Source organism: Mustela nigripes, chromosome X (genome assembly GCF_022355385.1).
Source record: "Mustela nigripes isolate SB6536 chromosome X, MUSNIG.SB6536, whole genome shotgun sequence".
In the NCBI taxonomy this organism is placed as follows: Eukaryota; Metazoa; Chordata; class Mammalia; order Carnivora; family Mustelidae; genus Mustela; species Mustela nigripes.
Genome location: NC_081575.1, coordinates 107,217,291 through 107,235,908, shown reverse-complemented (window position 1 = coordinate 107,235,908; position 18,618 = coordinate 107,217,291). Strand labels below are relative to the sequence as shown.

Below are 18,618 nucleotides of genomic sequence, written 5' to 3'. Positions count from 1 at the left end.
ATGACTATATGCCTTTTCTAAACATTTATCTTAGGATATTAGACTTTCTCTATAACCTAATCATTAATGAAATTATTGAGAGCTCTTGTCAAATACCTGAATTCATAATCAGTAATATTCAGTGTTGAAAGAAATGTAGAGAGAAACATAATCAACTTCTGCCTGCCATTTTCAGAGGAGACAGGTCAGTAAAATAAATTTGTAAAATATGAAACCCAGTTACTCTTTATAACCACATTGCACATAGAACATGTGTGCTAAAGAGTCTCAGTCTTTCAGAATAGATGTTAAACAGTGAATAGTTGGGTTTAGTACCCACAGTTGCCAAATATTATGTTATAATAAGAAAAGTGAAGGTACACAACTCTCCTGTTAATAAATAGATAAATCAGGAGCCTAGTGGTTGAGAGTGTGGTCTGGAGTCAGACTGCTTAGGCTTGAAACCTGGCCTCACCACCTTGGGCAGACTCCCTAGCTTCTCTGTGCCTCAGTTTCTTTATCTCTAAAACAGAAGTAATGAGGGCCCCTGGGTGGCTCAGTTGGTTAAGCGTCATCCCAGAGTCCCAGGATTCAGCCCTCCATCAGGCTCCCCACTCAGCGGGGAGTCCATTTCTCTCTCTGACCCTCCCACCTCTCAAGGTTCCACTCTCAAATAAATAAAAAAAAATCTTAAAAAAATATAAAACAGAAGTAGCGAAGTTTACACCACATTGGTTATTTTGAAATAAATATAAAACGCTTGAAACAGTCCCTGGCACATTGTAACCAGTAGATAGGTATCTGTGATGATGAGAGAATGATAAGTGAAGTCTGTTTTGTATGTCCAAGTAGTATGTCCTGTTTCTTTCCCTGTCTTTTCCCACTTATTCTTTCATGGTCCTTCTGTGTAAAAAACAAACAAAATTTAGTGTTTAGCTCTTACAAATATACTTTAAGATTCTTTATTAATCTGATGTAATTTTGCTAGTTTCTGGAGGAAAATGATGGCAAGGATCTTCTAAGTTCTATAATGGCACCATTATATTTACCCTCCCATAAATAATGGGATAAGTGTTAACTTAAAAAAAAAAAAGTAAGTATGCTGTACAGTTGTCACCAGTATAAGGTTGAATATTACCATATGGTCATAGGCAACAACAGCTAGCCAATTTCTTAATTAATTTCTCTATGTACTTCTGTTGAGGTTATTTATTTTATATGAAATAATGAAGTTGCATTTAAAATACTACAGTTCACAAGTAAATGAACACCTTTTAAATCACATTCATTTTGTTTCATGTTAGTGATCCAGGCTTAGCCATTTTTGGAACAGGTACTAACATTTTAGACATAATACATTATTGAAATGACTTCAGAATTCACATCTACCCAGCTTTTTAATAGTACAATCCCATGAACTTTACCACTTCTTGTTTTTATTTCTTTCTTATTTCAATGAAAATACAAGTCCATTCAGTTATATGAATATATAATTAACCTAAAGGTATGGGAAATTAACATTATAGTAATTGTCTATACAAGTGCTAAGATTAGTACTTTTCTGAAATATTGTTGGTTATTATTAAGTCCATTATATTTTAGGCTTTGAGTTCATTAAAATTCATATTTTTAATTTTTGAAAGCAATATTTTAAAATGCACGGAACTTGTATAAGTAAAACATAAGCAATTTTTTTCCAAAGAAAAAAATGGAATCTCACTCTTCTTATTAGGACAAGGACTTCCTACACCTTATCTCTTAATTATTGATATAGAAGTATTGGATATACTTATTGAAACTTTATCATTGAAAATAAAGGCAGGAAATACAGGATTTCACAAAAGATATGGAGAAAAAGTTTACATTAACAGTATTTTATCATTCTTCCATCTCTAGTTAGTTGTAGTTGAAGTAGCTCTGTAGAAACCTCCTTTTTATTGTGTAATATATATCAAGTATAATATGCTAATAATTAATATTTAAATTTCCCATTATAACTTTTATTTTGCCACAGAACAAATAGTAAGTACTGTCGAAGGAGTGAGGTGTGTTCTTTCTTCAGAATATTAAATTGCCATGCTACGTATTTTAAGTTTCATAGGCAATTTACTTATCAAGTAGTTATTTGATTAAGTTGAGTACAGGTTTAAGGCAAACTTTAAAAACCAGAACGTTCAGAAAGGAATTTTTTACTATTTAAAGTTGGCATTATTGAATATGGATTCATGGAACATGTGACAATTTTGATAGGATAATTTTTTAAATGATTTTAAAATATATTGAAAACATTCCAATTCTATTTTTTTCTGATGCTCTCGTTTTCTAGGGTATGTATATTAAATCAACATATGATGGCCTCCATGTAATTACTGGAACTACAGAAAATGTAAGTATTATAACATTTCAGATTATAGCGTTGTTTTCTTTTTATTGTTAAATAATTTATCTATCTCACATAATTGAGGCTGACTTCTGAAGACATGAACAGATTAGGAGAAAAAAACTAAAAGAACACATTGAGTTAGTAACTGCTGGTTTGGGGAGAATTTCAATCATTTTATTTAGTTTAGAGTACCTATTTACTTGGACTAAATCAGATGTTTTCTGTTCACAGCCAGAGATTTGTCTTTGTTAAGTATTTTCTGGCTTATGACAAGTTGCTTTGACATCTAAAAGAATCCACTTCCATCTGTCAAATAGTTTAGCTATATTAAGAAACTTACATAAGAAAGAAACATCAGATAATTCGGGCTTTCTGAATATGCATTGTCATCGAGCTTAAGTCAATGAAGAGAGAGTATGGTATAGCTCACTGGTTTTCACCGTGAGTTCCCTCCTTGGATCAGCAGCATCAGCTTCCCTTGGAGACTTGTTAGAGATACAAATTCTTAGGCCCCACCCCAGAACTACTGAATAAGAAATTCTGGAGATCAGCCTGTTTCTTAAGAGATTTTGTTGTTTGTTTTTAAAGATTTTATTTATTTATTTGAGAGAGAAATCGTGTGCTTAAGAGAGAGCATGAAAGGCATGGGGAGGGCAGAGGGAGAAGCAGGCTCTCACTGAGTAGGGCACCTAATGCTGGACTTGGTATCAGGACCCCCGGATCACTATCTGAGCCAAAGGCAGACGCCCAACCACCTGAGCTACCCAGGGGCCCCAAGAGATTTTAACAGGTGATTCTAAAATATGCTCAAATTTGAGAACCAAGACAAGCGGTGGGTCAAGAGTCCCTAGGCCTAGGTCCTACAATTGGTTCTGCACCTTAATGGCAGTGTAATTTTTGGCAAGTCGCTCACCCTGTCATTGCTTTCCTTTCCTCAACTATAAATTGGAAATATTATCTGTATGACATACCTCACTAAGTTGATGTGAAAATAAGCTAATAAATGTGAAAGCCTATGCAATAAAGAGCTACAGAAATGTGAAATGATTGTGTTGAGCCTGAACATGATCACTAAAATAGATTTGAATAGTATAATACATCATTATTCCTTCATTTGGTTGTCCCAGACTTCCATCTTACTCTTAAGCAAGTGCTGAGTTTGAATTTATTTTTCTTTTAGAAATTCTGACAAGTTACATGTTTATACTATGTCCCTTCAAAGAAGACTAGGGCGGAGTTAATCTCAAGTTGTTATAGATCTCAATATTTTACTAGAATTTTCTTTTTTTTTTAAATCAACATTCTTTTCATCTAGTTCACTTACTACTTTCATCATTTATTGCCTTTTTGCCCACTCACTTCTCTTGGTTTCTTGAGAATAGTGAAACACATAATGTACTTACAGTTGGATTACTGTACTAGCTTCACATTTGGTATAAAATATGAGGTCAGAAATATCTGTTATATGCATATTGTCAATCAGTTAAAATTTTTAAATGCAGTAAGGTACTGTGAACAATACTCCTATCATTGATTGATCATTTTTGTTTATTTGTACATTTCTCCGATCATTCATTTATTCATTTGTTCTTATAACAAACTTTTGTTTCATGTCTGCTATGTTCCAGGCATGAGGCTAGGTTTTGAAAGCATTTTTATTTTTTTAAAGATTTGTTTATTTTTTTTATTTGACATAGAGAGAGAGACAGTGAAAGAGGGAACACCAGCATGGGGAGTGGGAGAGGGAGAAGCAGGTTTCCTGCTGAGCAGGGAGGTGGATGCGGGGGTCAATCCCAGGACCCTTTGATTTGAGCCAAAGGCAGATGCTTAATGACTGAGCCAGCCACCCAGGTACTCCAAAGAATTTTTAAACTAAACTAGCTTGCTTTTCCTAAGGAATGCAACTAGGGGATTATGTGTGTAAACAGGTACTGAAATTTGTGTAGTCAGACAAAGGAAAGAATCATAAATGCTGCAAATGAAACCAGAGAAGTAATCACGGAAATGATTTTGAACTATATCTTGAAGAGTTGATAGGAATGCATCTCTGTATTGTCTGGGGTCTATAAAAAAGTTGAGTACTATGTACTGCTCATATTAATTACTCAGAAATATTTGATAAATGGTTAGTGGCCAAAGAAAGATTAATTCTATGAGTAGTTCAGATATGAACCTTATATTAATGGCTTATCATTTAATTCTTTTTTCTTGAAAACATTTTACTATTATTGGTACCCTCAATCATATATCATGAGTAGATCTGTGTTGAGTCTTAGTAAAGCTGCTGACTAAAGTGGTTAAGCTATTTTGCTTTGCTCTGTCCTAGTATCGTCGTTTTCTTTTAGGTAAAATGAGAAGTTTGGACAACATGATATCTAGGGTCCCATCTGACACTGAAAGTCTATGATTTATATGACTTATTCTCTTTTTTACTTATCTGTGAAAGAGGTTGTTTCAGTTTCTTTCAATTTTATATACCAACTATCATTTTCTCTTACACCATGGTTAGAACCATTGGCTTGATATTTTTCTTCTATACTCTCCTTTAAAAAGATCAGTTGTGGACCAGATAGCACAGGGACTGAGTATAGCTACAGCCCTATTATAGTAATGATTTACACACTTTTCACAATTGTTGCATGGTACTTGTATGATTTGATAATATGCCTACCTCCTAAAGGTGCTGTGAAAAAAATACATTTTTTTCCTGTTATAGTACCATTTTGAGGGTTGAGTTCATATCCTAGATGAACTACCCTCTCAAGAGGGTATATTTTTGTTATTACTTGAGTAACTGGAATTCTCTGGGCTATTATCTTATCTTGAATTCTGACCTATGACATCATTCTTTTGTGAATTTCAAATTTTGTTGAATTGAGGTTAATATTGTTTCAAGACTTCCCTGTTTTGAAATAATTAGAAATTGAGAATGAATAAAAAATAAACCGGAAATCACTTTTAAAGTAAATCCTACTTTCTATTATTAGTTATCTATAGAGTGCAAATAATATATTAAACATTAATAGTAATTTTGTTTAGGCTTTTAAAGATTAATTAATTTCTTGATCTAATTTAAAGAGGTGAACTTATTGTAGTATTTTCAGGGAAAGGAAATGAGTGATAAAATTTATGTTCTTTATCATTCTATTATTTAAATTTAGTCACCTGCAGATCGGTGCAAGAAAATCCATGCTGGAGATGAAGTGATTCAAGTTAATCATCAGACTGTGGTATGTATAATTACTTTATGAGTCAGTGGGAGGAAATAATATAAAGATTTGCTAAAGCTTTAAAAGGATATCAACGAGATGAAATGCCTGTTTTTGTACAAAAAGATTGAATAGCCTTTTTTCAGATAGCTGAATGAATATTCTTAATTATTTGACAAGATGAGACATAGTTTTTAAAAAACCGTAGAGTTAATACAAGTCTTAGAAATACTGGTGTTGGCTGAGGTTATATATACACATTTCTATATAGACAGGTATGAGATAATGTTATATGCCCCATGAACTGAGATAATAATTATGGGCTAAAAATTAAAGTGATGATGCACACAAATTCAGCCTTTTCTGGATAAAACTTTTAAGTTTTACTTTACAAACTACAGAATTACCTAGTAGATATCTTTTGTAAGGGCATAAATTCATTCATCTACTTTAACATTGATTTGTTCACCGAAGTGTCTGGTAGATTGGTTTATTTGAAATGTTTATTTTTTTAAACAAATTTAAGAATTAATAGCCAAATTGGCTCTTCCGTTCCCAAAAGAGGACTACAGTTTTTGTTTAGAACTGTTGCATGTAACTAAATAAGTTCATAAAATTTTCTTGCTCTGTGAACCTCACAAATCCCTTGCTAGCCTAAGATCTTGAAACAGTGGCTTTTTTCTGTCTATGGTAGACTTTCAAGAGCTATTTTTCTTTTTGTTAGTTTCAGAAAATGAGTATCATACGATTTTCACTTTGGGCCATTTTCTGTCTCAGTTGATTTACTTTCTTCTTCTGTATCTGCCAAAATAAACTATACTCTCTAAAACAAATGAAGTTAAAATAATCTGATTATTAATATAATAAACTTCATTTGAGAAAAATGTGTTTTTTTCTGGTAAATATTCTACTTACAGCTCACCATCCTTTGGAGTGAATAATTATTTCTTATTGTGCCTTTTAACTAAATTTGTTTTTGCCTGTTCTAGTCATAGAAGAAACTATTAAAAGGAAAGTCTATATTTTGGGGGTAAGGAGACTGGTGTGAAAAACTCCAGTCTTTCTCACTGATTCTGATGTGAAGGCAGAAGTCATTTCATTTTTGGCTCTGAGTAAACTGAGAACTTTATGATATTAGGGAGGGGCTGCTGAACACTGATAATTAAAGTTACACTGTTTCTTCAATGAGTTCATTAACTTAAGTGAATAAAAATTAATGACTTTAAAAATTAAATGTATAGGTGTTTAATAATAATTAATACAGAATTCTGGTCATCAGCAAAGCCTTTTCACACTATGACAGTTCTCATAATGAGAAAGTTGTCATTACTAGAAACCATACAAAGTGGTTGTCCTAACTAAAGTCTCTTGTCCCCTAGGATGAGGATTTGGGCAGTGGGTTAAAGGAGCTGCTTCTAGATGGGCAGCTTCTCCCTCTTGCAGTGTTTGTGCTACATCGTTTTTGCAATGTGACCTGAACAAATATGACATCTGTTCAATAGCTGGACCAGTTTCCAGTTGGTCAATTCTAAGTGGGTGGAATTAGTCTCTAATGAAAAATAAAATTGTTTAAAGGATACTGTTTGTGGGACAAAGATTCTGATGTTGATCAAATGAATATGAAAGTTTTCAAAGGACTACATGGGAACTAATAAAATCTGTATAGACTGGTGACACTTAAATACTGTGAGAATGTGTAAATACATCTTTGCATCACAGTAATATTCCAAAATATTGAAAGCAACACAGAATGATAGTTGGGGAAACTTGCTTCCAATGTTTGCTCTGAAATTGACTTTTGGCTTTAATTGAATCATAGTAACTATTTAAGTATCAGTTTACCTTTTTATAATAATAATAACCATAGCCAATGTTTACTGAGTTCTTACAGTGTGCCAAGCATCGTATTACATACTTTACATATTTTATCTCATTTACTACTTAAAATAATTATACAAAAAGTGTATGTGGAAATTGAGACTCAAAATGATTAACTCACCTGCAACTCAAAGCTCTTTGACTCTGGGACGCCTGGGTGGCTCAGTTGGTTAAGCAGCTGCCTTCGGCTCAGGTCATGATCCCGGCGTCCTGGGATCGAGTCCCACATTGGGCTCCTTGCTTGGCAGGGAGCCTGCTTCTCCCTCTGCCTCTGCCTGCCATTCTGTCTGTCTGTGCTTGCTCTCCCCCGCGCCCTCTGATAAATAAATAAAATCTTAAAAAAAAAAAAAAGCTCTCTGACTCTAAGGCCTTCGGTTTTAGTATATTCTCTCCCCAAACTCAAATTACAAAATTATCAAGCAAAAGGGGAAGAAGTCTAATGATCATGTAAGTGAAACTCAGGTTCAGTGAAAGATTGGCTGGCAAAGGTAAGAGAAGAGGAAAGGGAGTGAGAATTTACATAACTAGGGCAGTGAATCAGTTGGAATAAAATAAGAAATGGCTTAGAAATTTAACTTTATAGCTACTTCGTCACTCCTTTCCTTCAGGTCTATATGTAAAACACCTATTACGATGCCAGGCACACATTAAGAGCTCAATAAAAATTAACCTTCCAACCCACCTTCCCCCCTTTTACCTGCAACAACTCTTGGGCCAGTTGGAATCTGGCATCTCCACAGACTGCTACTAGAACCTAAACATTCATTTTGGATGATAATAGAGACATCCTCTGACAAGAGAATGTGTTCGATTCCTTAAAAGTAACTTTCCTTAATAATATGATCAATTACCAGATTATCTTCTTTGTGTTCAAATGAGAGACCTATTTGTGTAAGAATGGCTCATTTTATTAAATGTAGCCTAGTCTGCTCTCTCTTTTTTTCTGTTGCCTCCTTCGTGGTCTGTACAGTGCTTTTAACTTCTTACTAGACAATATACAGAGGTGATGAAATGGGAATTATCTTGGTTTTGTTACTATAAAAGGTTTGGTAGGTAGATAAATGAGTTGAAACAAGTATAAATTATGTGTAGTCTACAGTTGCCCCTTCTGTCCCTTCATTAATTACCAGAGACATTAAGGGTTAGTTATGATATAATAACTACATTAAGGGGTAGACTAATACATTTGAAACACTTATTTAACATTATTTTTTAATCCAATAATTAATTGATCAGAATAGTGGGATAATTGCCAATATTGTTCTATACCAACTAGATTCAATAATGAAGAGTATTGTTCAGTCTTACATTTTGAATGTTATTAGCCCTGTTAGTATTTTTTTGTAATGCTAAAAGTCATTACTGCTAAAGGTAGTAATATTCAATATAAAATCTGATAACTTTTCTTATTTTAAAATACATAGAAAAGCATCTTGAAATTTTTCCCTAAGGTCTAAGAAAGTTGAATAACTCACAGATGAATTCAAATACTATTTTTAAAAAATTGTTAGTATGGTATATCTTCAAGATGTCCAATTAGATGTATGTATTTTCTAGTTTGCTCTCTTTTTAAAACGTATATTTTCTTATTTGAAGTGAAACTGGAAGTCTTATGTCCTTTTTCATACTGCTATATTCTTTATTATAAATGGCTTTTAAGCTTTTCAAATCAACCTACTTCTGTGGCTGAGAAACTGTGGCTGCCAGGTAGGAAGAAGAAAAAATCATGAACATCCAAGCAAAGCAGACTGAGTCCTATTGCATGTCTTCCCCGCCAGTGAAGATCCAACTCCTCAAAGCTGCTGGAATCTCCCAAGATTTTTTCCACTTCATCTGCCACTACATCCCTCTCTCTGGGAGATACCTCGGCCTAGTTTGAACCAGCAACTCTGCCCTCACGATGCACTTTTAACACGTTTTTTTAGCTGATGACATTATTTATAGTTATTAAATCTATCGGGGCATATTCCTAATGAATCTGTTAAATTTTATGTTAATACTGTTTTTGGTGTGTAAGTGTTTTAAAGATTCTATCCATACTAAAAACAGATATTTTCTTCTTAGGAATATCAGTTAAAAGGAGTGGGGTATATGGTGGTTGAATCCAGCATTTGGAAAATTTCCTTTCATTTTGTGTAAATATTAAAACTTATTCACTATTATTTTGAAAGGTCTTCTGGAACCTGGTGACTAGATTCTGGCACAAAATGGTTTAATACATGTGGCTACAGAGGCTACTGGAGTGGAAAATAACTAGGTTGGGATAGTCAAAAAGATAGATTAGTGCAAATAGTTGGGATGTTGGACATTGATTAGTGAGAAATGGAAGATGAGTACTGTAAGCTAGTGTTCTTTATTATACACCAAATGGTAAATATTGCTCAAAAAGACTTACAGGTTGTGGCAGTGGGGGCTGGAAGGGGAACATATTAAAGGACTATTGAGTCATCTGGAAAGTTCATTCTAGCTTCATTTATATAATTCTCAAAAGTATCTCCCTTATTCTCTCTTACTCTCACATCTAGTCTCTCCTTTTTGACTTTGTCTTCACCCTCTTGCTCCTTTAACCCCAGAACAGGAGATTATCGTTTACAAGGGAAACCAGCATCATCAGAATGGATACAGAATGTGGTGACCCTTTAAAGTCCAGCTCTCCCCTCCCCGCCCGCTCACCCTACCGCCCAGTCCCTGAACTTCAGCAGGAAGTTGGATGGCTTATTGAATGGAATCAATACCATGATATTGACTAACACCAGATGTTCTTTCGTTCTCTCTCTGTTTTTAAGTTTACTAAATTGTTGTCTTTATTTTTTAAGGTTTTATTTCTTAACTCCATTTCCTTCTTCTTTCCCTTACCATCCTCATCACTTCTCACTTGACTGTTTCTCCTCCATTCTTCACCTTGCTCACTCTTTTTTATTTTTGCCTATTTCTTTCTGTGCTTCCTTCTCAAATGAGGAAATATTTATCTTATAATTCCTTATGCCCAATATATTGAAAACTGACACCTCAAATGGCAGTATTTCTGGTGTACCTCACGTCTTATTCCTGTAAACCCAAGGTGTTGCTAGAGTACAGAGGCTGAATACATTAACATGGCATTTAACCTATTGCTTAACCAGTGACTATGAAAATACCATAATATAACTCTATTAGGGTTCTGAGAAATTGGTATTCTAAAACAAAGTTAATTGTTCTCTTTTGAAAGGGAAAAAAACCATGAAGAGTCATTTATCAAAAATTAAAGGAAACAATGCATGATAGTTTTCAGTTATTCATAGTAGTATTTTATTTCAGGTTCTGCCTTACATAGTAGGTAGTTTATGAGATTATCACAAGTTTTTTCTTTTATTTTGCATTAAACATTGTAGATTTGATGAGAATGTGTGGAAACTGGTTTCGAAGTGCCACATATTGATATAAACTATATATTATATTTTGCCTTGAAAAATCAACTCATTACCTTATTATCAATACAGTATTTTGTGAGTTTTCTGTTACCAACTGAAATATTATATTAAGTCTTTATATGAAGGAGATAAATTTTATGATGCGTTAATGATGGTAACTTGCTATTAACCAATTTATTTTTTCTGCAGATTTCTACATCCTGACTTATTTCTTTCTTAATTCTATACTTCTTACTAGCTTCACCAGGAAAAATGTAATTGCCTTTCAAAATGGTTACTCCCAATTTATTTTTATTAATAATATGTATACATCCTTTGGTATCAACAGACAGTTAATATAATCCAGTTATTTTACATGGAATTTTAAGGTTTTTTTTTAATATATAAATGATTATTTTGTATGTTTCTGATGTACCTATTGGCTGATGTTCTTACCTGCTTTGGCTTATTAAGAGTGCAACTCAACTTGCAAATCAGTATCCATAGGTGCGGCCCTTTTCCTTCCCGTATGGAAAAGGCAAAAATCAGCCAGTCACAATTGCCTAATTTACTTTCTGTCCGTAATAGGGGTGGGCAATTAGTGGATAATATTTAACTGTCTGAAAAATATAAAAATTATTGCATGAAAGGGAAACACATTAGAGCACCATAACACAGGAAATTCAAGAGATAATGATAATAATCTCAAATTCTTTTTAGGTTATTTAGCCCTAGGATTCAAATATAGGCTTCATCCACAAAATTAATATTCTAATCAGCCTGGTGGCTGAAATTTTAGGTAATGTAACCACTAATTACTTTTACATTTCTCTCATCATACTACCCTAATACTGGGTAATAGAGAATTTTTTTGAACTAGAACAAATGGCTGAGAGAGTTCAGTATGGGCCCACTTGGAGCTGACACTGAATTACCTTTTTTGTCTGAGTTGTTGGATTTCTGATAAAATGATTTCTAAAGATAACTGTTACAGTGAAAGTATTTTTGAGCCATTATGGAAGTTCTTAAATTTTTTATTGATAAAGATTTCCAATGATGTTTATTTAGCTATATATATGCATATATATACATGCTTTGGTTTTGTTTTCATATATATAGACATCTATTGTAGTATTTGCTTATATTTTCAAGTAAACATGTCTTTGTTAAATGTCTGACAATAACTGATATCATAAACATTATTCACAGCAAAAGCACATTTTTAAGCATGTCACTTTTTGAATAACAGGGTTTGGGTTACTTTTAACTAATTTTTTCATTTGGATTCCCAAATTAAAATTAAACATGGCTTTTCACTCATATAGAAATTTTCTTTATTCTTTCTCAGAATTCTTTTAAGTAGGAGCTATAGATTTTTAGATAACAGTGCTTTGTTTCATCCTTTAGTTTTGTTGACTAAGACTCTATTTTAAGATGTGTATTTGCAGTATCTTTGCAAGAACAGAAATGAAATATAGGAAGGAATGGCTGAAATGTAATAATTTCCTAATGTGTAAACTCAAAATTGTTTTAAAATTTAACTCGTGTAAATATCTTTAAAACTTTTAGCTAAAAACCTGTGTTATGGTTCTTTTAAAATATATTCTTGATTTTTGGGAGATGAGGCTCGGTAGTATGATCAAAGATACTCCCCAAATGCCTTTCACTGTAATGTGATTGTCTTCTTCTTCCACCTTTCCCTGGGTAAGGCTTCCAAATTCATTCAATTATATGTTTTGGAATGAAATAAAAATAGCATTGGCTTTGATTCAGTTTGCTATGGCATGTACAAAGGTAAACCATTAAGCCTCCAAAATAAACCTTTGGCCTTCAGAGACCACAGCATTACCAAATACCATATGGAAATGGAAGAAGGGAAAGAGAGCTGTATGCTCAAAATGCTAAATTGTACCCACAGTTCTTGAATCAGCCAGCCACAGAAGCAGAGACACCAGTGATAGAAAGGCTGCAGTTAGGGTATGTGATAGGTAACAGGAGATGAAGCAAGTAACAGGATAAGTAAATGTGTCAATTCGGTGAAAACTATGTGGGTGAGTCGTAAAACGTAAAGGAAAAAAAAATGATGACTGTTTTCTTCTTCCTACAAGCTTCCGCATGAGCCAATCAAAAAATTCGGACGTAGCTTTAGGGAACTTGTTGGTTATGGAGGAAAAAACTTCAGGAAGGTGGTGTGCAATAGGTAAAAGTACTAGTTTATTGTAGTCCCAAGTTGACTTTCTGCCTTGGACTACTTCTTCATTCTATAGCAGTTATAAATGTGCTTTCTCTTTAAATATAGTAAAAACACTGTATATATGACTCTCTGAAATTCACATGAAAATATTAAGTACAAAAACATACATGTAAGCCAAATTATGAGCAACTCAACATGGTCCAAATTTCAGAGTAAAATTAAGCCATATAAAAAACAAATGCCTTAGAAAACAAATGCCTTGATGTCCTCTTATTTCACTGGGTAAGTGCCTTTTAAAGTTAAGGAGGATGTGAGATGAAGGGTTCAAGGAATAAAGATGTAAGATTGTGGGGGTTTTCCCCTAATGAAAATAAAACTTTTAATTCCCATATTCCTTCTTTTCAAATGATTGTTCCTTTTCTCTTCTCCCAGGATTACCTTTACTAAACTAATGTTTATGAAAATATCAACACTAAGGTTTTATATAAAGTAGTTACACCTTAAGGCATTTCTGCATACTGTGAATTACCTATTTAAATTACTTCATGGCTAGAATTTAAAATCTTTTTGTGTGTGTAGTTACTTAGCCAAATGCATACCTTCTGGCTTATATTCACTTATATTTGAACCATGGGCAAATCTCTGTTTCTACTCAGTAAATGAATGGAAGATCAGAATTAGGATATTCTCCAATCATACTATAATTTAATATTGTAAGAACTTCTCATTAATATTTTGTGGGAAAAGATGAATTTAGGTGAAGGTGAAGTTTCTAGATTGGTACTCAAGTTTTATAGTTCTAGGGTCTTTGTAAGATACTGTATATCAAAATTCATTATTTCCGAAATGTTTATAACTATGACATTTCTTCCACATAGGTTGTTTTGCTAAAGAAAGGGGAAGTCACAGATATAAAATGTTGATTTTATTAAGCATATCAATATCTTCTTAATAATGTGAAGAAATAGAACATTATAATAAATATCTCAGCAACAGAAGATTTGGTAAAGACAGAGTGTCACTAGTCACAGCATGGTGGGGTCTGTATTAAATTAAGTCTCTAAAGTGCTTTTAAAAGAGTAGAAGGACATTTGGGTATATCATGGCTCATGTCATCAGACATTCATATAGGCACACCTCAAGTCTCTTTGAAATATCCTTTGTGAAGAGGTATAATTTATACATTACAACTTGTGAGTAAAAGTGTATATACACAGGAGCATGTATAAATGTTAATGAATCTGTTACTTTGTCTTATGAAGGATAATAGCTTTAAAAATAGCTTAAGAAATGTTCTATCTTCCTGTCTAGGTATAGAAATGCTTTCTTATAACTCCAAATACAACTGTGCTAAAGGTAAAGAAGTTCTGGGTTGATAGGCTTCAGTTCTTACCTTTATGCTTATTTAACTTTGGCTTCTTGGGACCATAGTGTAGAGCTTCTTTTTGTACGCTGATCAAATACTTCACCAAATGTTTGGGAATCAGATAGGCTAGGGTATGACCTAAAGGGATCAGAGACTACTTCCCTCTTTGTACCAAGAGGAAAAGAAGCCACTCATCTCTTTAGCACCAACCCCAAAGCCTCTTGTACACCTAATCTGGGCAACTCATTGTCCAGGGACCTGCCACTTATGTTGGCTGTCACCCCAGGAATTACAAGGCCCACATACAAGAAAGCAGAACCTCTGGTTTTTAACATTTGGGTTACCTTAAAGACTTTCTTGGGAAATTTAATCTGGTTTGTGTTGTATGTAAAATACATTTCAGTGTGCAAGTTGGCGATTATATCTAAATTTAGTAAGTAATACGGCTTGCCATTGTTTAAGAGACACTGGCTTGTGCTACCTTGGACAATCATGAAAATAATATTAGTAGTCAGCATATGTGAAAAACATATTATCTATAACTAATACGTAATTTGTATAAGATGCATATGGTGATTTTTAAAATACTCATTCCAACCCATGAACTTAATATGAATGAAATATTCTAAAAAATGTTGAGAAGAAAATTGGACTACTTACAACCACTTTAAAACAGTTTTCTGGTATAAAAAAAATTAAAAATGCTTATATAATGTGTATGACAAAGCAGAGTCTTTCTATGACAAATAAGAACTTTATCCACTGTTAACATTCCTTTTCATAATGACATCACTGTGACTTTAGATCTGGAGTATCCAAGATGCAAATACTACTTTTTTCAAATGTTCACTTATAAGAAAGTTTATTTGATAATTTTGGGTAAAGAATGTCTATTATAGCTTTAATATCTTCAAGTATATACATTTAGAGGAAAATTTAATACATCTTGGTTTTGCATACTAAATTCCTGTTGGAGTTTCAAGGCACTTTATTGTCTCTGAAACACTTTCATTCTCATTTCACCATATGATGTCACTAGTTATCAGATATTAAGTATCTACCATTTGTAAAGCACCTTATTGATTGCAAGTATATCCAGACGGATAGGACTCTGGTTTTATTCTCAAAAAAAAAAAAAAAAAAAAAAAACCTGGAAATCCAGTTTTAGGAGGGTAGCTGGGGGAGGGGGAGGGAAAATACATAACTTTAATAAGAGGCTGTATGTGAAAAAATGCCACTAGAGAGATACAGTGTGCTATGAGATTCACATGAGGAAAATAGAGTTCTAGATGTTGAGAAGCTTTATGATAGATATTACGCTCACAGTGAGCCATTATGGATACATAAGATATTGTAGGTGGGGGGACAGTTACAATCTGAAGGAAGGGTGCTTTTGCAGAGACATGGCTAAGGAAGAAAGCAGTGTTGAGGAGAGTGTGTATTTCAATCTACCACCTCTTCCACCCATAGAGAACTGGAAGCTGCCCAAAACAGTGGTACTTTTTCTTATGCTTTTCTTCTTTCCCTCAAACTCCACATCCCCTTCACCTGTTGACCTCCTAAGAAATTGAGCTTATGCCAATAGAAAGCCTCTCCTCCATCTGAAAGGACGGGTTGGATGCCCCTTTGGGGGGCTCCCCTTGCACCTCCATTCACCCTATATTGAGGTTCTTCTCTTTATTGTAAATGTTTCCTGCTGCTCAGTATGCTCTTTAACGAAGCTCAGGCTGATGTATGCACCATTACATGCATACTACATGGAAGGTATATGATAAATAAACTGACTGTAAATTATTATAGTTAATCTTAAAAACATTAAGCACTTAAAATATTCTGGACATGGGCGAGTCACTGCCTTCAAGAGGTTCATTGTATAGTACAGCAGTTCTCAAAATGTGGTTCCCAGACCAGTAGCCTGAGCACCACTTGAGAATGTGTTTTAAAATGCAGATGCCACCTCAGACCTACTGGATCAAAAACTGAGTGTTAAAACACAGCATTCTGTTTTAACAAGCTTTCCAGGTGATTCTAACACATGCTAAAGTTTGAGAGGCCCATTAAAGAGAAATCAAGACAAGACAGCTGTGGCCATATTGATGAAGGAGCTATTTGAGGAAGTAATTCTTTATTTGGGCTTTCAGAGAGCTTTTCAAAGGTTTTTAAGGGAAGAACACTTTCTCACTGTAGCAGCATTTTGGAGGTACAAAAGACTAGAGGCAGAAAGACCCGTTAGGACTCTACTTTAAATCTAGCAATCAGGTTAAGCGAGCCAGAACTAAGGCAGGAAGAAGGGACATTAGTTGCTAGGATCTATTCTTTAGGACAAGTGGATTAAAAAGGAAGGGAAGTGGTCGTAGGTGACCCCATGCTCCAAATTTGAGACGATAGAGAACTTTTTTACTGATGTTGAATGAGAGCAAGGAGATAATGGGTTTGATTTTCAAAACGTTGCATTTGTTTGAATTAACATTGGGTTATTTAGAGGGTGGGGCATGCTTGCTGTCGTAATGCTTTGTGCTTTAGAATTAAACAGACTTGAATATAAATTCTGGCTTTGCCACTTAACCAAATTTGGCTGAGAAAACTTAGTAACTCTTTTTGCTTCAGTTTCTTCACATGTGAAACGGGTTTAATAGTTTAATAGTTTCCCTCATACAGATGTTAAGACTGAAAAAATTCAAAGAAAAGAAACATAGTTATGAAGAATATAGCATAGTGAATTATTGTTGCTTGATTATTCAGTAGCTATTAGTAAGGATGAACTGAACTGTTGGAAGTATGTCACTAGAGTTCTAGGAGGCAGGGATGATGAGATGTGAGAGGCATATACACAAAGTTGGCACTGGAAGCTCTGGAAAGAGAGGAGACCTTTGTAGGAAGATGGGATGCAGTTTTAGAAAGGAGCCTAACAGCGTAGGGTAAACACCTGCATTTATTTGTTGTGAGGAGGAAGAAAAGACAGAGAACAAGCAATCAGAGATGTACCAGGACCTAATCTGTTGTTATATCACCTATTTGCATTTTCCTACCCATTCTGCATATTACAGTTGGAATGAGTCATGACTTTGAAAATCTATTGTAATCATGTAGGTGCTCGCTTCGGCAGCACATATATTGTAATCATTTAGTCTCTGCAAGAATATTGAAACATCTCTTTTGGTATTGAGCTCACTATTTTACAAGTCAGCTGATTCCTTTTTGGATGTCTTTGATTATTAGTATATTTTTCTTCACATGTATCCTTAACCCACTGTCTTGTGAAATTTTTTACCTTATTTAATTCCTTTCCGTATTAGTGGATTAGCCTCTTACGTTAGCCACCACTAGGATCCCTTCTTCCCTCTTTCAAATCTCCCTCAATCTTCCACTACAGAAAAGCTTTGATTGCAGCAAATGTAAAGAATACATGACAATCATTTTTTTAAAATTACTTTTATATCCTTACATGGCTTCTAATTCGGGTTTGTCACACAATATTTTAAAACTATAGCCAGAAAGAAAGGGGAAAGTGGAGAGGTAATCTTGGAAAATGATTATTTTGCTTATTTTCACATGAAGTTCTAACTCATATATTGCCTCTTTATATCATGCCAACTACCCATGCCCCCCTATAATCTTCAACCATAAGTATCTCAATAGCAGTTAAAGGAGAAATAAATTAATTTCAAGAATTCACTATGCTTTATTATATGGCTGAAAATGTGTTAGGATATCACAGGACCAAAGCTGAGAATCATTTTTCCCAGAATTTTAATACCATGTCATATATTAAGCCCTTGAACAGAACATGGTACAACCCAATAAATGGTTACAATTGTTACAAATTATATATAGTAGACAACATAGAAACTAATGAAGAAATGAACCAAATTAGAGAGTTTGAGATAGCTCCTAGGAAAAGGACTATTTGAATGAGAGACTTGAGGTCCGGTTGCTGTTTAGGAGTGTACAAGCCCTGGGTGGGACTGGTACAGCTGAAACCTACATCTGTTATTGAGGAAAATGTCACACATAGGCTGTGAATTGCTCAGCCACCTTCATTCCCATTCAGTAATTAATATGTGAACCTGATTTAACAGTTAAATATCTACTGAAATAATTCACTGAACCAAAAATCAACAGATAATACAGTTCTTATTAAACACAGCTGGGCAATATTTTTTTTTTTTGCTAATCCCCTGAAAGTATAATTAGCCAAGAAGATGTGGTTCCTCCATCAC

The 18,618-nt window shown here is 34.0% G+C and overlaps 1 protein-coding gene across 5 annotated transcripts in view; it reads left to right on the top strand.

Annotated features, from left to right (window-relative positions):
* CNKSR2 (connector enhancer of kinase suppressor of Ras 2) overlaps window positions 1-18,618 on the top strand; it is a 280,721-nt gene that overhangs the window by 140,078 nt on the left and 122,025 nt on the right. For all 5 annotated transcript variants that reach the window (XM_059384801.1, XM_059384800.1, XM_059384799.1 and 2 more), the window contains exons 7-8: window positions 2,306-2,365; window positions 5,524-5,592. In XM_059384801.1, coding sequence (XP_059240784.1) covers window positions 2,306-2,365; window positions 5,524-5,592 — 129 coding nt within the window. The remainder of the gene's footprint in view (window positions 1-2,305; window positions 2,366-5,523; window positions 5,593-18,618) is intronic.